Source organism: Lemur catta, chromosome 5 (genome assembly GCF_020740605.2).
Source record: "Lemur catta isolate mLemCat1 chromosome 5, mLemCat1.pri, whole genome shotgun sequence".
Taxonomy (NCBI): domain Eukaryota; kingdom Metazoa; phylum Chordata; class Mammalia; order Primates; family Lemuridae; genus Lemur; species Lemur catta.
Window position 1 is genome coordinate 4,857,191 of NC_059132.1, and position 15,060 is coordinate 4,872,250.

Genomic DNA, 15,060 nt, shown 5'->3' on the forward strand with positions numbered 1-15,060 from the left:
AATCATATCGTAAGCCTGTATTTTACCTTAGATAATGTTCTCTGCTTCACAGAACACAATTATTCCTTTAACACTTATTTTTAAGAAATGGTTTATTTCACTTGTAGTTACTTAAGCCCTAGGGTGATATTTTTTCAAAAAGTAGAAGCACAGCCTTTTACAATAAGATAGTTTGTGATTTGTTCTTCTGGGCACTATATTTTAATAAGGTTCTTCTGTAATTTGATAGTGACAAAGTTTAGGTTTGTTGGGATTATTTTTCAGCAGCCAATCAGCTAACCACACCTATGGAAAAAAGAAAGAACGCTTAAGTTAATAAACACTTAAAAATTTCCTTTCAATATATACTGTATCAACTAGAAACTTAAACAGTTTTCAAAATCCCTTTAAGAATAGCAGCATATGTATCAAAGCTGGAATGATACAGAGAAGATTAGCGTGGCCCCTGTGCAAGGATGACATGCAATTTGTAGAGCATTCCATAAAAAAAAAAAAAAACAACACCTGAGAATCCATGCATAAACCCATGCATCTATGGCCAACTTTTTTTTTAAGAGGTAGGGTCTCCCTCTGTTGCCGAGGCTGGAGTGCATTGGCCCAATCATACCTCACTGGAACCCTTAACTCCTGGGCTCAAGTGATCCTCCCTCTTCAGTCTTTTGAAGAAGGGATTACAGGTGTGAGCCCACCATGCCTGGCCTTTTTTTTTTTTTGTATTAATAGAGATAGAGTCTTTTTAGATTGCCCAGGCTGGTCTCAAATTCCTAGGTTCAAGTCATCCTCCCACCTCAGCCTTTCAAGTAGCTAGGACTATAGGTGCAAGCTACCACACCCAGCTTGGCCAACTTATTTATTTATTTATTTTTCAGTCAGCTGTGAGGCCAACTTATTTTTGACAGCAGTATCAAGTCCATTCATGGAGAAAGAATAATCTCTTCAACAAATGGTACTGGGACAACTAGATTTCTACATGCAAAAGAATGAGTTTGGACCCCTACCTCACATCATATATAAAAATTAACTCAAAACATATCAATGACCCAAATATAAGAATTAAAATGATAAAAATCTTAAAAGAAAACAGTGGTGTAAATCTTCATGACTTTGGGTTTGGCAATAGATTCTTAAATATGACAGCAAAATCACAAGAAACAAAAGGACAACTAGATAAATTGGGTTTCCTCAAAATTAAAAAACTTTCATACATCAAAGGACATTATTAAGAAAGTGAAAAGATGCCCTACAGAATGGGAGAAAATATTTGTAAATCATATATCTGATAAGTGTTTAACATCTAAAAATACAAAGAACTGTAACTCAGCAAAAGGACAAACAACCCAATTTAAAAATGGGTAAAAAGCTCAACAAACTAGGCCTACAGAGAACATACCTCAAAACAACAAAAGCCCTATATGACAAACCCACAGCCAACATCATACTAAACGGGAAAAAGTTGAAAGCATTCCTCTTAAGAACTGGAATAATGCAAGGATGCTCACTGTCACCACTTCTATTCAACATAGTACTGGAAGTCCTAGCCAGAGCAATCAAACAAGAGAAAGAAATAAAGGGCATCCAGATTGGAAAAGAGGAGGTCAAACTATCCCTGTTTGCCAATGATATGACCTTATATCTAGAAAATCTTAAGGACTCCTCCAAGAGACTCCTAGAATTGATACATAAATTCAGTAAAGCCTTAGGTTACAAAATTAAGGTACATAAATCAATAGCATTTTTCTACACTAATGACAGTCAAGCTGAGCATCAAATTAAGAACTCAATACCATTACAACAGCTACAAAGAAAATAAAATACCTAGGAATATACTTAACCAAGGAGGTGAAAGATCTCTAAAGGAGAACTACAAAACATTGATGAAAGAAATCATAGATGATACAAATAGAAAACCCTCCCATGCTCATGGATTGGAAGAAGCAATATTGTTAAAATGTCCATACTGCCCAAAGTGATTTACAGACTCAATGCAATTCCTGTCAAAATACCAAAGTCATTTTTCACAGAACTAGAAAAACAATCCTAAATCTCTTTTTTTTCACTATAGAGTAAAAAATGAACCTGAACAGCCAAAGCAATCCTAAGCAAAAAGAACAAATCTAGAGGCATCACATCACCAGACTTTAAATTATACTACAAGGCTATAGTATCCAAAACAGCATGGCACTGATATAAAAGTAGACACTTAGATGAATGGAACAGAATAGAGAACCCAGAAATAAAACCATATAGCTACAACCAACTGATTTTCAACAAAGCAGACAAAAACATGCACTGGGGAAAGAACTCCCTATTCAATAAATGGTGCTGGGAAAATTGGATAGCCACATTCAGAAGAAGGAAACTGGATCCCTATCTCTCATCGTATACAAAAATTAACTCAAGATGAATTAAAGACTTAAATGTAAGACCTGAAACCATAAAAATTCTAGAAGAAAATGTAGAAATGTAGGATAGGGCCGGGTGTGGTGGCTCACGCCTGTAATCCTAGCACTTTGGGAGGCCAAGGTGGGAGGATCCCTTGAGGCCAGGAGTTCGAGACCAGCCTGAGCAACATAGTGAGACTCCATCTCTACAAAAATTAGAAAAATCAGCTGGGTGTGGTGGCATGTACCTCTAATCCCAGCTACTGGAGGATTGTTGAGGCAGGAGGATTGCTTGAGTCCAGCCCAGGAGTTCAAGGCTGCAATGAGCTATGATGATACCACTGCACTCTAGCTTGGGCAACAGAGCAAGACTTTGTCTCAAAAAAAAAAAACGAAATTATCCATCAGGCACAAAGTATATTATTCCGGTGACAGGTATACTAAAAGCTCTGACTTCAGCATTATACAATTCATCTATGTAACAAAAAACACTTGTACCCCCTAAATCTATTGAAATAAAAAATAAAAAGGCAAATATTGTCTATCTCTTGGGGAAAAAAATGGGCAAAAAGCCAGAGCATGGCTCGCATCTATAATCCCAGCTACTTAGGAGGCTGAGGCAGGAGTGTCACTTAAGCCCAGGAGTTTGAGACCAGCCTGGGTGATACAGTAAGACCTCTTCTCCAAAAAAAAAAAAAAAAAAAAAAGGCAAAGGACTTGAAGTTGAATAGATATACTGGCCAATAAGCTCATGAAAAGATGCTCAATATCATTAGTCATTGAGGAAATGCAAATGCAAATCAAAACTACTGAAGAAAAAAAGCAGAAAAGAACAAGCATTGGCTAGGATGTGGACAAACTGGAACTCTCATACACTGCTGGTAGGAATGTAAAATGGTGCAACCACTATACAAAACAGTTGGGTGGTTCCTTAAAAAGCTAAACAAGGCTGGGCACAGTGGCCCATGCCTGTAATCCACTTTGGGAGACCAAGGCAGGAGGATTGCTTGAGCCCAGGAGTTTGAGGCCAGCCTGGGCAGGAGTGAGACCCCATCTCTAAAAAAAATAGAAAAATTGGCTGGGCGTGGTGCATGCCTGTAGTCCCAGCTACTCAAAAGGCTGAGGCAGAAGGATCCCTTGAGCCCAGGAGTTTGAGGCTGCAGTAAGCTATGATGACGTCATTGCACTCTATCCCAGGAGACAAGAGTGTGACTCTGTCTCTAAATAAATAAATAACTGACATATCATAAGAAACAAAAATGTTGAACAAAATTCAAGTATATCTCTAATTTTATCATTGAAATGATTATTTAACTTATACACAAAAGCAATGTTCAGCAATTGAAGAATGCAATCAATGAAAATATATTTAGAAACAATGTTTACTAAGAATTAAAACACAAGAAAATAAGTAGTCAACAGTTATACATAAGAAAGTATCTAAAATGTATATAAGTTTCTAAAAATGCTTATTTTAAAAAGGCTCTCAATGCTATCAGTGTTTCAAAGAATACAATGTTTTAAACATGAAAATTTATAGACAATATTCTTTAGTGTGAATAAAAAGATTTCTTACAAAAGGATCTCCTGGTTTTTGCTTACAAAGTTCTGTGAGTCCTTCAAGCAGAGTTGGTGTCACATATAAATTTAAATAGTCCTTAGCAGATTGTCCAATTGGAATGGGCTCAGCAATCACTGCAAATACAAATGTATTCTCATTAGAGCAAACATAAATGATTAAATATTATACAGTTATTAAAAAGGATGCCTTCAAAGAACTTCTAATGCCATGAGAAGTACTCAAGGAAATGGAACTAGATACAATGCATAATTGTATATTTAAAAATACAAGCACACATACAGAGAAGTAAGCCTATATAAGACTGGCAAGAAACTTACCAAAATGCTAATAGCAATCATCTATATGATTCTGATTAGTTTAGTTCTCAACTATATCCTTTTCTGCAATTTCCATGTTTTTCATAGAGAATAAGCATTACTTTGTAATGGAAAATGTTATGAAAAATATGAATGAAGATGTAAAACTAGATTAATTTATTTGTTAAACAATGGCAGGTACTTTGTAAAGGGGCACAGATACAATAGCGAATAAGACAGAGTTATTATTAGTGTATGGTGATCTTATACACTAGCAAATATACATAGAAAATCTATTTCTATCTATGTAGAATGTATTATTTCTGCTCTTATTTTTCAGGTTTTGTTTTTTTTTTGTTTGAGACAGAGTCTCACTCTGTTGCCGGGCCTAGAGTGCCGTGGTGCCAGCCTAGCTCACAGCAACCTCAAACTCTTAGGCTCAAGCGATCCTCCTGCCTCAGCCTCCCGAGTACCTGGGACTACAAGCATGCGCCACCATACCCAGCTAATTTTTTCTGGATTTTTCTATATTTTTAGTTGTCCACATAATTTCTTTCTAATTTTTTTAGTAGAGACGGGGTCTCGCTCTTGCTCAGGCTGGTCTCGAACTCCTGAGCTCAAACAATCCTCTCGCCTTGGCTTCCCAGAGTGCTAGGATTACAGGCATGAGCCACCATGCCCGGCCCTTAACTTTGTGTTTTTTCAAAATAATTTTAGCTCTTATTGTAGCTTTTGCAACTTTACTAAATTTTAGAAACCAGCTTTTCAATTTCTTTCTTTTTTTTTTTTTTTTTGAGACAGAGCCTCACTCTGTCACCTGGGCTACAGTGCCATGGTGTCAGCCTTACTCACACCTCAAACTCCTGGGTTCAAACAATCCTCTTGCCTCAGCCTCCTGAGTAGCTAGGACTACAGGTGAGCACCATGATGCCCAGCTAATTTTTTCCATTTTTAGTAGAAAAGGGGTCTCCCTCTTGTTCAGGCTGGTTTCAAACTCCTGACCCCAAGCGATCCTCCTGCCTTGGCCTCCCAGAGTGCTAGGATTACAGGCGTGAGCCACCACATCTGGCCGAACATTACTTTTTTCAAGGGCTGGGAACATGTCTTTGAATATCCTTATAACTTGCTTTAGTGGGTTATCTTATAGGGTTTTGCACATAGTTGTTGACTAAAAAGCAAGACAACACTCATACCACAAACTCTGAGAACTTGCTTCAGAGAACTTCACAGCAAAAGATTTGCAATGTGGTAGGAAATTAATAATTTATATTTGTCCTACAACTTACTGCTTCTCAAATGTCTAACTATATGTCTAAATTCATGTCTACAGGACTGAGTAAAATCAAAGGCAATCGAAAATAAGCAGTTTAAGAATATAACCCTATGAGTAAGAAGAGCTTCCAAATATACCTTCTATTTAAGTTAAAATGAGTTTTTATCCTGTTTTATTTAAAAACGAAAGAGGAAAAGTCTAATTCACTAATAGGACTAACCGTAAAGTGCTACCACATTAAAAAGACATCTCAGCCAGGCACAGTGGCTCACATCTGTAATCCTAGCACTTTGGCAGGCCGAGGCGGGAAGATCGCTTAAGCTCAGGAGTTTAAGACCAGCCTAAGCAAGGGCAAGACACTGGTCTCTACTAAAAATAGAAAAATTAGCCTGTTGTTGTGGCACACGCCTGTAGTCCCAGCTACTTGGGAGACTGAGGCACGAGGATCACTTGAGCCCAGGAGTCTGAAATTGCAGTGAGCTATGATGATGCCACTGTACTCTACCCAGAGCAACAGAGTGAGCCTCTGTCTCAAAAAAATAAAATAAAATAAATTAATTAAAAATAAACAAAGAAAGAAAATTAACTGCTCATAAAGTGTAATATATGTGGTTTTGGTACACACCTCTCTACTGTATATGTTGTTACAGTATACAATAAAGAGTACATGTGCAGAATATAATTTTATAGTGATGACATCACTGCACTCTACCCAGGGTGACAGAGTAAGGCTGTCTCAAAAAAATAAAAGACATTTCATGTTTGACATGTGCTTCAAAATAATATAGAAACAGGGAAAGCAGAAGTAGGGATTATAGATAAAGTGAGACTGACCACAATTGCTAGCGTTAGTTGGGGCTAATTTTGTATATGTTTGAAATTTTCCACAATAAATAGTTTTAAAGGAAAAGATGACTTAATGGAATGGATATATGACAGAAAATAAATTTGATTGGTAAATCCAAGATATGTTAAGTAGACAAATCCTTCTGTATACAAATATCTATTTCAAAAAGTAGGTTTTGTTTGCTTAGAATCAGGGACCAGCTTGCTTTTATCTCTTGGCTTTAAAAAAAAAAAAGGGCTGGGCGCGGTGGCTCAGGCCTGTAATCCTAGCACTCTAAGAGGCCAAGGCGGGCGGATCACTTGAGCTCAGACCAGCATGAGCAACAGCGAGACCTGTCTCTACTAAAAATAGAAAAATTAGCCAGGTACAGTGGCGCTTGCCTGTAGTCCCAGCTATAAGAGGCTGAGGCAAGAGGATCGCTTGAGCCCCAGAGTCTGAGGTTGCAGTGAGCTAGGCTGACGCCACTGCACTCTAACCAGGGGTGACAAAGCAAGACTCTGTCTCAAAAAAAAAAAAGAATCAGGGACTTTTCAGAGTGTACAGAAAGTAGGGCACATGCCTTCCCCTGAGAGAATGACAGAAGCAAAGGAATAGCTATTAAGCAGGCTGAAGGGCCAGCCTGGAGGAAAGTTGTCAACCCATTGTCAGGTCAGTAAAAGGATGTTGCCAAGCCTGTTGGACCTAAAAAGTAACAGATCAAGTGCTCGAAAAATGAAATTTATTTATTTGGAATCAGAAATTCCAGGTTGTATCCTATCAGTTATTCAATAAATGTGAAATTGCCTCCTCCACAAAAAAATCAGAAACTTTTAAATCCCCAAGACAGCTTTGAGTTTTCTGAATGAACTTTCAGTAGAAAATACTAAGGAACAGATCTAAATGACTCAGGGAAAAATAATATACCAAAAAAATATTCAAAATTGCTCAATTGTTTGCATTTTTCCCTTTATGATGAGAATTGCCAAGTTTACTTTCTGCTCTAAAAATATTGAAAACAAACCAAAACCCTGAGTGTGTCTACTTTTAAAAGGTTTACAACTTCCATAAAAGGATGGAAACAAAAAAAGAGCCTAGTTATTAGCTTCACAAGTGCATGAGACTTTTTCAGACAAACAGTAAGTTGTTAGAGAAGATGGTAAATCAATCATAATTACCAAGAGAGATTTTTTTCATGTGTAACCAACTTTACTGAACCATTAGAGAAAACCAGAAAGAGCTACAACACAGAATATTTCTAGTCCAAGAGAAAAGAAAGGAAAAAAAATCAAACTCTTCTCAAAAGATTCCCTCGAGGGCACAATTTAGTTATGAGGGAAATGTTGAGTTTCCCAATTCATGGCTTCAAGTTTTTAAGTATCTATAACTTGAAAATATGACAAAATGTATTGGAAAAAAATCCTTTTACTTTCCTTCCCAGCTATAGCCCTAAAATAAAAGAAAGAGCAAACGATAAGGAGATGCAGATGACAATTAGTCATCTGTAACTCACCTTCAGGAAACATGAAACGAATTTCTCTTTCTGCTGCAGCGAAGTCATTACTCCCATGAAGTGCATTCCGTAGGTCATCTGTGCCATAAATTGCTCTCAGACTAAAAACAAGTTAGAGATGATATCCATCCAATCTGACATCTTTTCCTTACTTTGTAATGTATGCATTCTACTTAGGAATTTTACAAAAGCATTTTTGTAAAAATTATAAAAGAATTTTACAAAAGCCACATCTCACATATGAAGGCTTCATTCTATTTTAAATTTAAGGTTAAATATATCTAGATGAAGATCAAATATATTTAAATCTGCAGGAGGGATACACTGGCAAAATAAGAGTTCCTGGGTGAAAAAGAGGTATTGTTTTGTGAGAAGTGAAAAAGCAATGTATGGCCAAGTGCGGTGGCTCACGCCTGTAATCCTAGCACTCTGGGAGGCTGAGGCCGGAGGATTGCTTGAGCTCAGGAGTTCGAGACCAGCCTGAGCAAGAGCAAGACCCCGTCTCTACTAAAAATAGAAAGAAGTTAGCTGGACAAGTAAAAATATATAGAAAAAATTAGCTGGGCATGGTGGCACACGCCAGTAGTCCCAGCTACTTGGGAGGCTGAGGCAGAAGGATCGCTTGAGCCCAGGAGTTTGAGGTTGCTGTGAGGTAGGCTGACGCCATGGCACTCTAGCCTGGGCAACAGAGTGAAACTCTGTCTTAAAAAAAAAAAAAAAAACAACAAAAAACAATGTATATTCAAAAGTGCAAGAACTCCATGTCCTCTTATTTCTAGACATTAGTGATAATGCTGAAAATCTGCATTTCCGCTCATATAGTACCATTATTCTTTGAAAATACCATCCCAATCATTCCATGAAAAATCCTACTTCAGTGGCAGTTTCATTCAAGGATGAGAGAAGAATAAGGCTAATCAACTATAAATCAGACATTCCCTAAGGCCTTTTGTGGTATGTGGTATTAAGATAGACATTTCAACAGTTAACATGTACAATGGACCTCCCCTCCCCCCAAAAAAAGTTGATTTAGGAAAACTTCCAAGTGAAAGGAAATTCCCATTACAATGAAATCAGACTTTTTTTCATTTTCACAGATAGATTCCATCCCACCCACATGCCCCCCACCCAGGAAAATTACCTGTCTGGGTGTGTCTCCTTAGCTACTAAGCTATTACTTGGTCCCAAAAGTTCTTTCCAGTAAGAGATGGCTTTATATCTAGCTAATATCATGGCAACAAGTGGTCCAGAACTCATGTAAGCTGTTAAATTGGGGAAAAACATCTTTCCATACTGTTCCACATAAAAGTTACTACATTGCTCAGGGCTGAAATGTAGTTTTCTTCTCTGTAAGAGAAACAAAGTCAACAAAAACATTTCAAACAGTTCAATGACACCTCACTAAATCATTAATAACTTGAAATTAGTACCAATCTCATTATAAATTTGAGGTTTATCCTTGTATTATGTTGTTGTTTTGTTTTTTGTGGTTTTTCAGAGATGAGGTCTCACTATGTTGCCCAGGCTGGCCTCAAACTCCTAGGCTCAAGTGATCCTCCCACCTCAGCCTCCCAAGTAGCTAGGACTATATGCACATATTACCATGCCCAGCTCTATCTTTGTACTTTGAAGAAAGGAAATGATAAAATCATTAAACATATGCTGTAAATAAGAGAAATTATTTAACCTACTGAAGAAAAATGATTCCAGTTTGGCAGCCTCCCTCAGCGTATGGTTTATTAATGACAAATTTATCATATCGCCTTCTTAAGGTAGATAACACTCCAATTAATAAAACTGAACTTCAGAATATTCCAAATTCATCTTTTCCTACTTTTGTTATTTTCCTATTTATTGTGAAATTTTCCTACATTATTTTGGGAACTGTTCTGATTATATTGATAGTACTTAGAAATAACATGCAGGATATTGATGCAGTGAAAAAGTTTTTCACTTGAATATATGCATTCTTTATTCTGGTTCTACAACAAATATGTTGATTCACTGTAACCTTAAGAAAAATTGGTGATATGTTTCTCAATTTATGAGATTTTTTTGGACAAATATTTCCCTCACAAATGAGAGGCTATAAGAATGAATCAAGTTTTAAAAATGCATGGTAGCTGAGTCAACCATTCTTCTAATTTGAGAGTATCATGCTTTCCATAAAAGCAGCTATTTTGATAACTTTAAAAAATCAACTACACCGGGCACAGTGGCTCATACCTGTAATCCTAGTATTCTAGAAGGCCTAGGCAGGAGGATTGCTTGAGCTCAGGAGTTGGAGACCAGCCGGAGCAAGAGCAAGACCCCATCTCTACTAAAAATAGAAAAATTAGCTGGCTGTTGTGGCAGGCGCCTGTAGTCCCAGCTACTGGGGAGGCTGAGGGAAGAGGACCCCTTGAGCCCAGGAGTTTGCGGTTGCAGTGAGCTATGATGATGCCACTGCACTCTACCCAGGGTGACAGAGTGAGACTCTGTCTCAAGAAAAAAAGAAAATTGACCATCCCATCCATAAAACAAACAAACAAAAAAAGTAAAATTGAAGAAAAAAGAAAAAAACCCAACTGTTACTGCTGTTTTTCAGTCCCACTAAAGACGGGTCAGGAGGGAAAAGGCTCAAAATATAACAGAGAGATTCAAAGTAAATATTAAAGAAGAACTGGCTAGAGTAAGGATGAGACGTGGAGGTAAGTCACTAGGAGAAGGCTAAAAATCTCCATAATTTCTTGAATTCCTGGCCTCAAATTATCTTCTCACATGGGTCTTCCCAAGCACTGGGATTATAGGTGTGAACTGCCTTGCCTGGCTAAAAACCTTCATGATTAAGGCAGAAACCCATCTTTCTAAAATGGGTTAGATTTTCCCAAGAGCACTGTGTGAATTTTACCAAGTGACTTAACGCTTAAAGCTCTTTCCAAAAGTCTGTGTTTCCTCGGGTTTCAGAAACTTGGTAAAATTGCTTGGTTTGCAGCAAGGGATCTAAACTGCCCAGAGCAAGTTCAGGAACATGCTTATCTCCCTGGCTCAGCACTGCTATGAACAGGACCTGCTGCACAAGAATAACATTCTCACCAGTAGAGGACCAGTTACTATGAAGAAGGTGCTGACATGTGTTCTCATATTGAAACTCATATAGTGAAGAAGTAAAACATGAAAAATTATAAGAGCACCTGATTTAGCATAATCTTTGATTCTATTATTCAAAATTAAGACATGAAAATACTTATGATTCTTATGCATATTGGTGTTTTTTGTTTTTGTTATTTTCTTGCTGAGTTTAAAAATAAAATCTCATCTGTTGCAATATAAACCTTTGTCTGTCACATGCCCCTTAACAAGCTAGGGAAACTCCCTTCTGCAGGTATGCTAGCCAAGGCAGCATAATTTTAAAAATTAAGGGTTCGTCTTTAACTAAAATTGATACTGAATTGATTCCATTGGTTGCTTTAAAATTAGATCAGGTGAAACTTTTTGAAATTAGGCTGAATATTTTCACAAACAGAAGTAGTGATATCAAGTACTATCAGAATGGAACCCTTAGTTTGTAACAAGGAAATACTGCCACCTACTGAAGATACATCATTTTGGGGAAGACTTTTCCTAGGTGGGACAAGAAAGCCTTAAGTTCAATGGACTTCCAACTACAATAAAGTCCATTTTAAAAGCATATAGTACAAAGGACAAATATTGTATGATTCTCCTTTATGAAATAGCTGGAATAGTCAAATTCCTAGAGACAGAAAGTAGAATAGTGGTTACCAGGGACTTGGGGCGAGAGAAATGGGGAGTTATTATTTAACGGGTACAGTTTAATGGGTATCTCAAGTGTTTCAGCTTGAAATGAAAAAGTTCCAGAGATGGATGGTGGTGACGGTTGTACAACAATGTGAATGTACTTAACGCCACAGAACTGTATACTTAAAATGGTTAAAATGGTAAATTTTATATTACATATATGGAAGGAAGGGAAGGAAGGAGGAAGGAAAGACCATGGCTGCCTTTGGTCTGAAATTTATTGCTAATTGGGGAAAGGCATCACATATATTTACACTAATTTTTATTTATTTTTTAATGCTTAGAAACAGGGTCTCACTCTGTCACCCAGGCTAGAATGGGGTGGCATAGCATGATCATAGCTCACTGCAGCCTCAAACTCCTGGGATCAGGCCATCTTCCTGCCTCATCTTCCCACACTGCGAGGACTACAGGTGCACATCACCACACTTACCTCTTTTATTTACTTTTATTTTCTATTTTTTTAGAGACAGGGTCTCAATGTCTCATCCAGGCTGGAGTGCCATGGTGTCATCATACCTCACTGCAACCTCAAACTCATGAGCTCAAGCAATCCTCCTGCTTCAGTCTCCCAAGTAGCTGGAACTTTTCTTGCCACCACACCTGGCTAATTTTTCTATTTTTTGTAGAGATGGGGTCTTGCTATGTTGCCTAGGCTGGTCTCAAACTCCTGGCCTCAAATAATCCTCCTGCCTTGGCCTCTCAAAGTGTTGGGATTACAGGTGTGAACCACCATACTCAGTCAAAAATTCAAAGCAATATAAAAAGGAATATACTTAAAAACCTCATTCCTGTCCCTGTCCTAATCTACCCTGTTATTCCTTGTCCTCAATAGGTAACCCTTTTTAATGTTTATTTATACCTCAGTGTTTCATTTTGCAAATACTGGCAAACATGAATATATTACTTTGCCTCTTTCTATCACAAAAGGTTGCTACACACTATTTTACACCTTGTCTTTTTCCATAACAGGACAGAAAAGTTCCTCATTCTTTTTTACAATTAGTTGCATAATATTCAATTTGGTGAGTTTGCCAGGATTTATTTAACCAGTCTTCTACTGCTGGGTTGTTTTCAATCTTTTGCTGGTAAATAAACAATGCCATAAAACATAACCTGCATATATGTCACTTCATATTAATACAAGGATTTCTATAAGAGAGATTCCTAGGAGTAGGACTGCTGGATCAAACAATAACTCCATCTGTCATATTAGGAGATAACTGCCAGGTTACCTTTGATAGGGGTTGTGCTATTTATCTCAGTATAGATTTAATTTGCTTTTTTCCTGAAGATTGAGCACTTTTTTGTATGTTTAAGTGTTTTTACTTTTTCTATGATCATACATGTGTTCTGCCCATTTTTCTACTAATTTAAAAAATTTCTTCTAAGAGCTCTTTAAAGCCTTTGGTCCATAATATGAGTTTCAAATCTTTTTCCCAAGTTTGTCATTTGTGTTTTGACTTTGCTTATGGTATATGGTCATGCAGATATTTTTTATGTTTATATAGTCTTACTAATCTTTTAGGGCTCCTAGACTTTAAGTCATAGTAAAGAAGGCTATTCTACTCAAAGGATAAAAAGAAATCTATCTATCCTTTCTTCTAGAACTTACATGGCTTAATTTTTTAATATTTAGATCTCAGATCTATTGGGAGTTTATCTACTGTTATATAATAGTTGATCCACCTTTTTTTTGGTGGCTACCAGTTTTCCTAACATTTGTTAAACAGTTCATCTTTGCCTGAGTTTTTCAATTATACTAAATATTTCCTTACACTTTTTACACCATTCCTATCCTCAGCCTCTTCAAAGCTCAGCTGGAATCCCTTATCTTTCCTGAAGATTATTTTTAAAACACTGACTAAATAGGCAATATGATACTGTATAAATGTAAGAGAACTGGAAATTCAAATAAGAATAGCACAAAAAAGGAAGATTAAAAATATTCAATTCTATTTTAACACTATTTATATTCATTTTCAAACCTCCAGAATGACAATGTTTATCAACTGCAGAACAAATATAAGACTTAAAACATTAAATGTTTGTAATAACTGAAAAAAAATACCAATAGCCTAAAAGTCCATCAATAGAGGTTCAAGTGAATAAACTGTGGTTCCACCACAAAGGGGAACAATATGCAGAAATTAGGAAGAATGGGATAGATTCACATGTATCGGGAATGCTATCTGAGGGACTTTGTAAAGGTGATCAAGGGAAGGGAATTGCTCTATTCCATGGAGAAAAATGTTTGTAAGCACACAGAAAACTCCTGGAAGAAGACAAAGTGTTAAGTGGATGCCTCTTTGGAGACTGGGACTTGGGGTGGGCGAGGACAGGTGAAGGAAAAGTCAAGTTTACTTCTCATTTTATACTTTTGAGGTACTTAAAAACTTTTTTAAACTTTCACATATAACTGCTACACTTAAAAGAATAAACCTAAATGTAATGCTTAACAGTACCAATCTAAATTCTTAGATTTAGATTCCATGTGTGGGTGCATTTACCTAATCATTTTAAAATTTTTAAAAAGAACAAACAGAAAAAAAGCATGATCATCGTGCCCAGAAGTTACCTGAACAATGGTGAATCCAGATCTGAGGATAATATCTTGTATCTCCTCCTCTTTGTCAACAATGTCTGGTTTAATAATGGCCAGAGTCTTTTCTACGTATATCTGAGGTAGGGGCACTGATACCTCCATTCTGGCTTTTCGGGGTACAACTTAAGTTTCTTGGCAGGTATTGACTGCAACGACACGCACCCCCCCGTCCCAAATTCAATGAAATTGTGATTAAGAATAGCAATATTAGGTACTTGATTTTATTAATTTATAAAGGTAGAAACTGCCATATGTTTTTCTTTAAGCAGGGTCTCAATAGCACGGTTTCCACCGCGTCTGAACGGAGCCCTCGGCCTTCAGACACGCTTCCCCCGGGCGGGAAGGACCAGGGGCCCCACGGACCGCTTCCCCCGGGCGGGAAGGACCAGGGGCCCCACGGACCGGAGGCCGAGGGGCCACAGAAGGAGGCGGGGAGCTAGCGTAGGCTCCTCCAGTGTCCCCCCGCCGGCGACACTGCGCGCCACGCCAGCGCCGGAGTGAAGGGACCCCGCCCCCGCAGGGACCACTCCGCGGGTAGGGCCAGGCCTGATGGGAGAGCGGGGTCCCCAGGCCCCCCGGGACTCTCCCAGCTGCACCTGCAAATCCCGAGCCTGACTCCACCGGCACTCACCTCAGCGCCCGCCCCTCCCGCGCGACCACTTGTTGCTAGGAGACCCGAAGTCCGAGCCCCGGCTTAGGGACGGTGGCTGCAGAGGGCCAATCTCGGCAACGCGCCTCACTGCCTCTGGCCGGTCGTCTTAACCAAAAAAGGGAACCAGCCACAATCGT

At 38.1% G+C, this 15,060-nt stretch overlaps 1 protein-coding gene and 1 non-coding gene across 4 annotated transcripts; one reads left to right on the forward strand and one right to left on the reverse strand.

Moving 5' to 3' along the window:
* Positions 1 to 74: 74 nt before the first annotated feature.
* NME5 (NME/NM23 family member 5) lies at positions 75 to 14,970 on the reverse strand. Of its 3 annotated transcripts, none has more exons than XM_045550867.1 (6): positions 14,903 to 14,970; positions 14,245 to 14,417; positions 9,010 to 9,215; positions 7,869 to 7,969; positions 3,958 to 4,076; positions 75 to 285 (listed from the first exon to the last, which is right to left on the reverse strand). In XM_045550867.1, exons 2-6 carry the CDS (start codon positions 14,371 to 14,373, stop codon positions 202 to 204), a joined length of 639 nt encoding a protein of 212 aa, XP_045406823.1. In that variant the 5' UTR covers positions 14,374 to 14,417; positions 14,903 to 14,970; the 3' UTR covers positions 75 to 201. The 3 variants fall into 3 exon arrangements, with proteins under 3 accessions (XP_045406823.1, XP_045406825.1, XP_045406824.1); XM_045550869.1 differs by having other exon boundaries at positions 14,245 to 14,378; positions 14,903 to 14,959; XM_045550868.1 differs by lacking the exon at positions 14,903 to 14,970 and adding an exon at positions 14,868 to 14,890.
* Positions 381 to 490, forward strand: LOC123639021. Its single transcript, XR_006735592.1, has one exon. It is a non-coding gene; the product is annotated as a U6 spliceosomal RNA (small nuclear RNA).
* Positions 14,971 to 15,060: the final 90 nt, after the last annotated feature.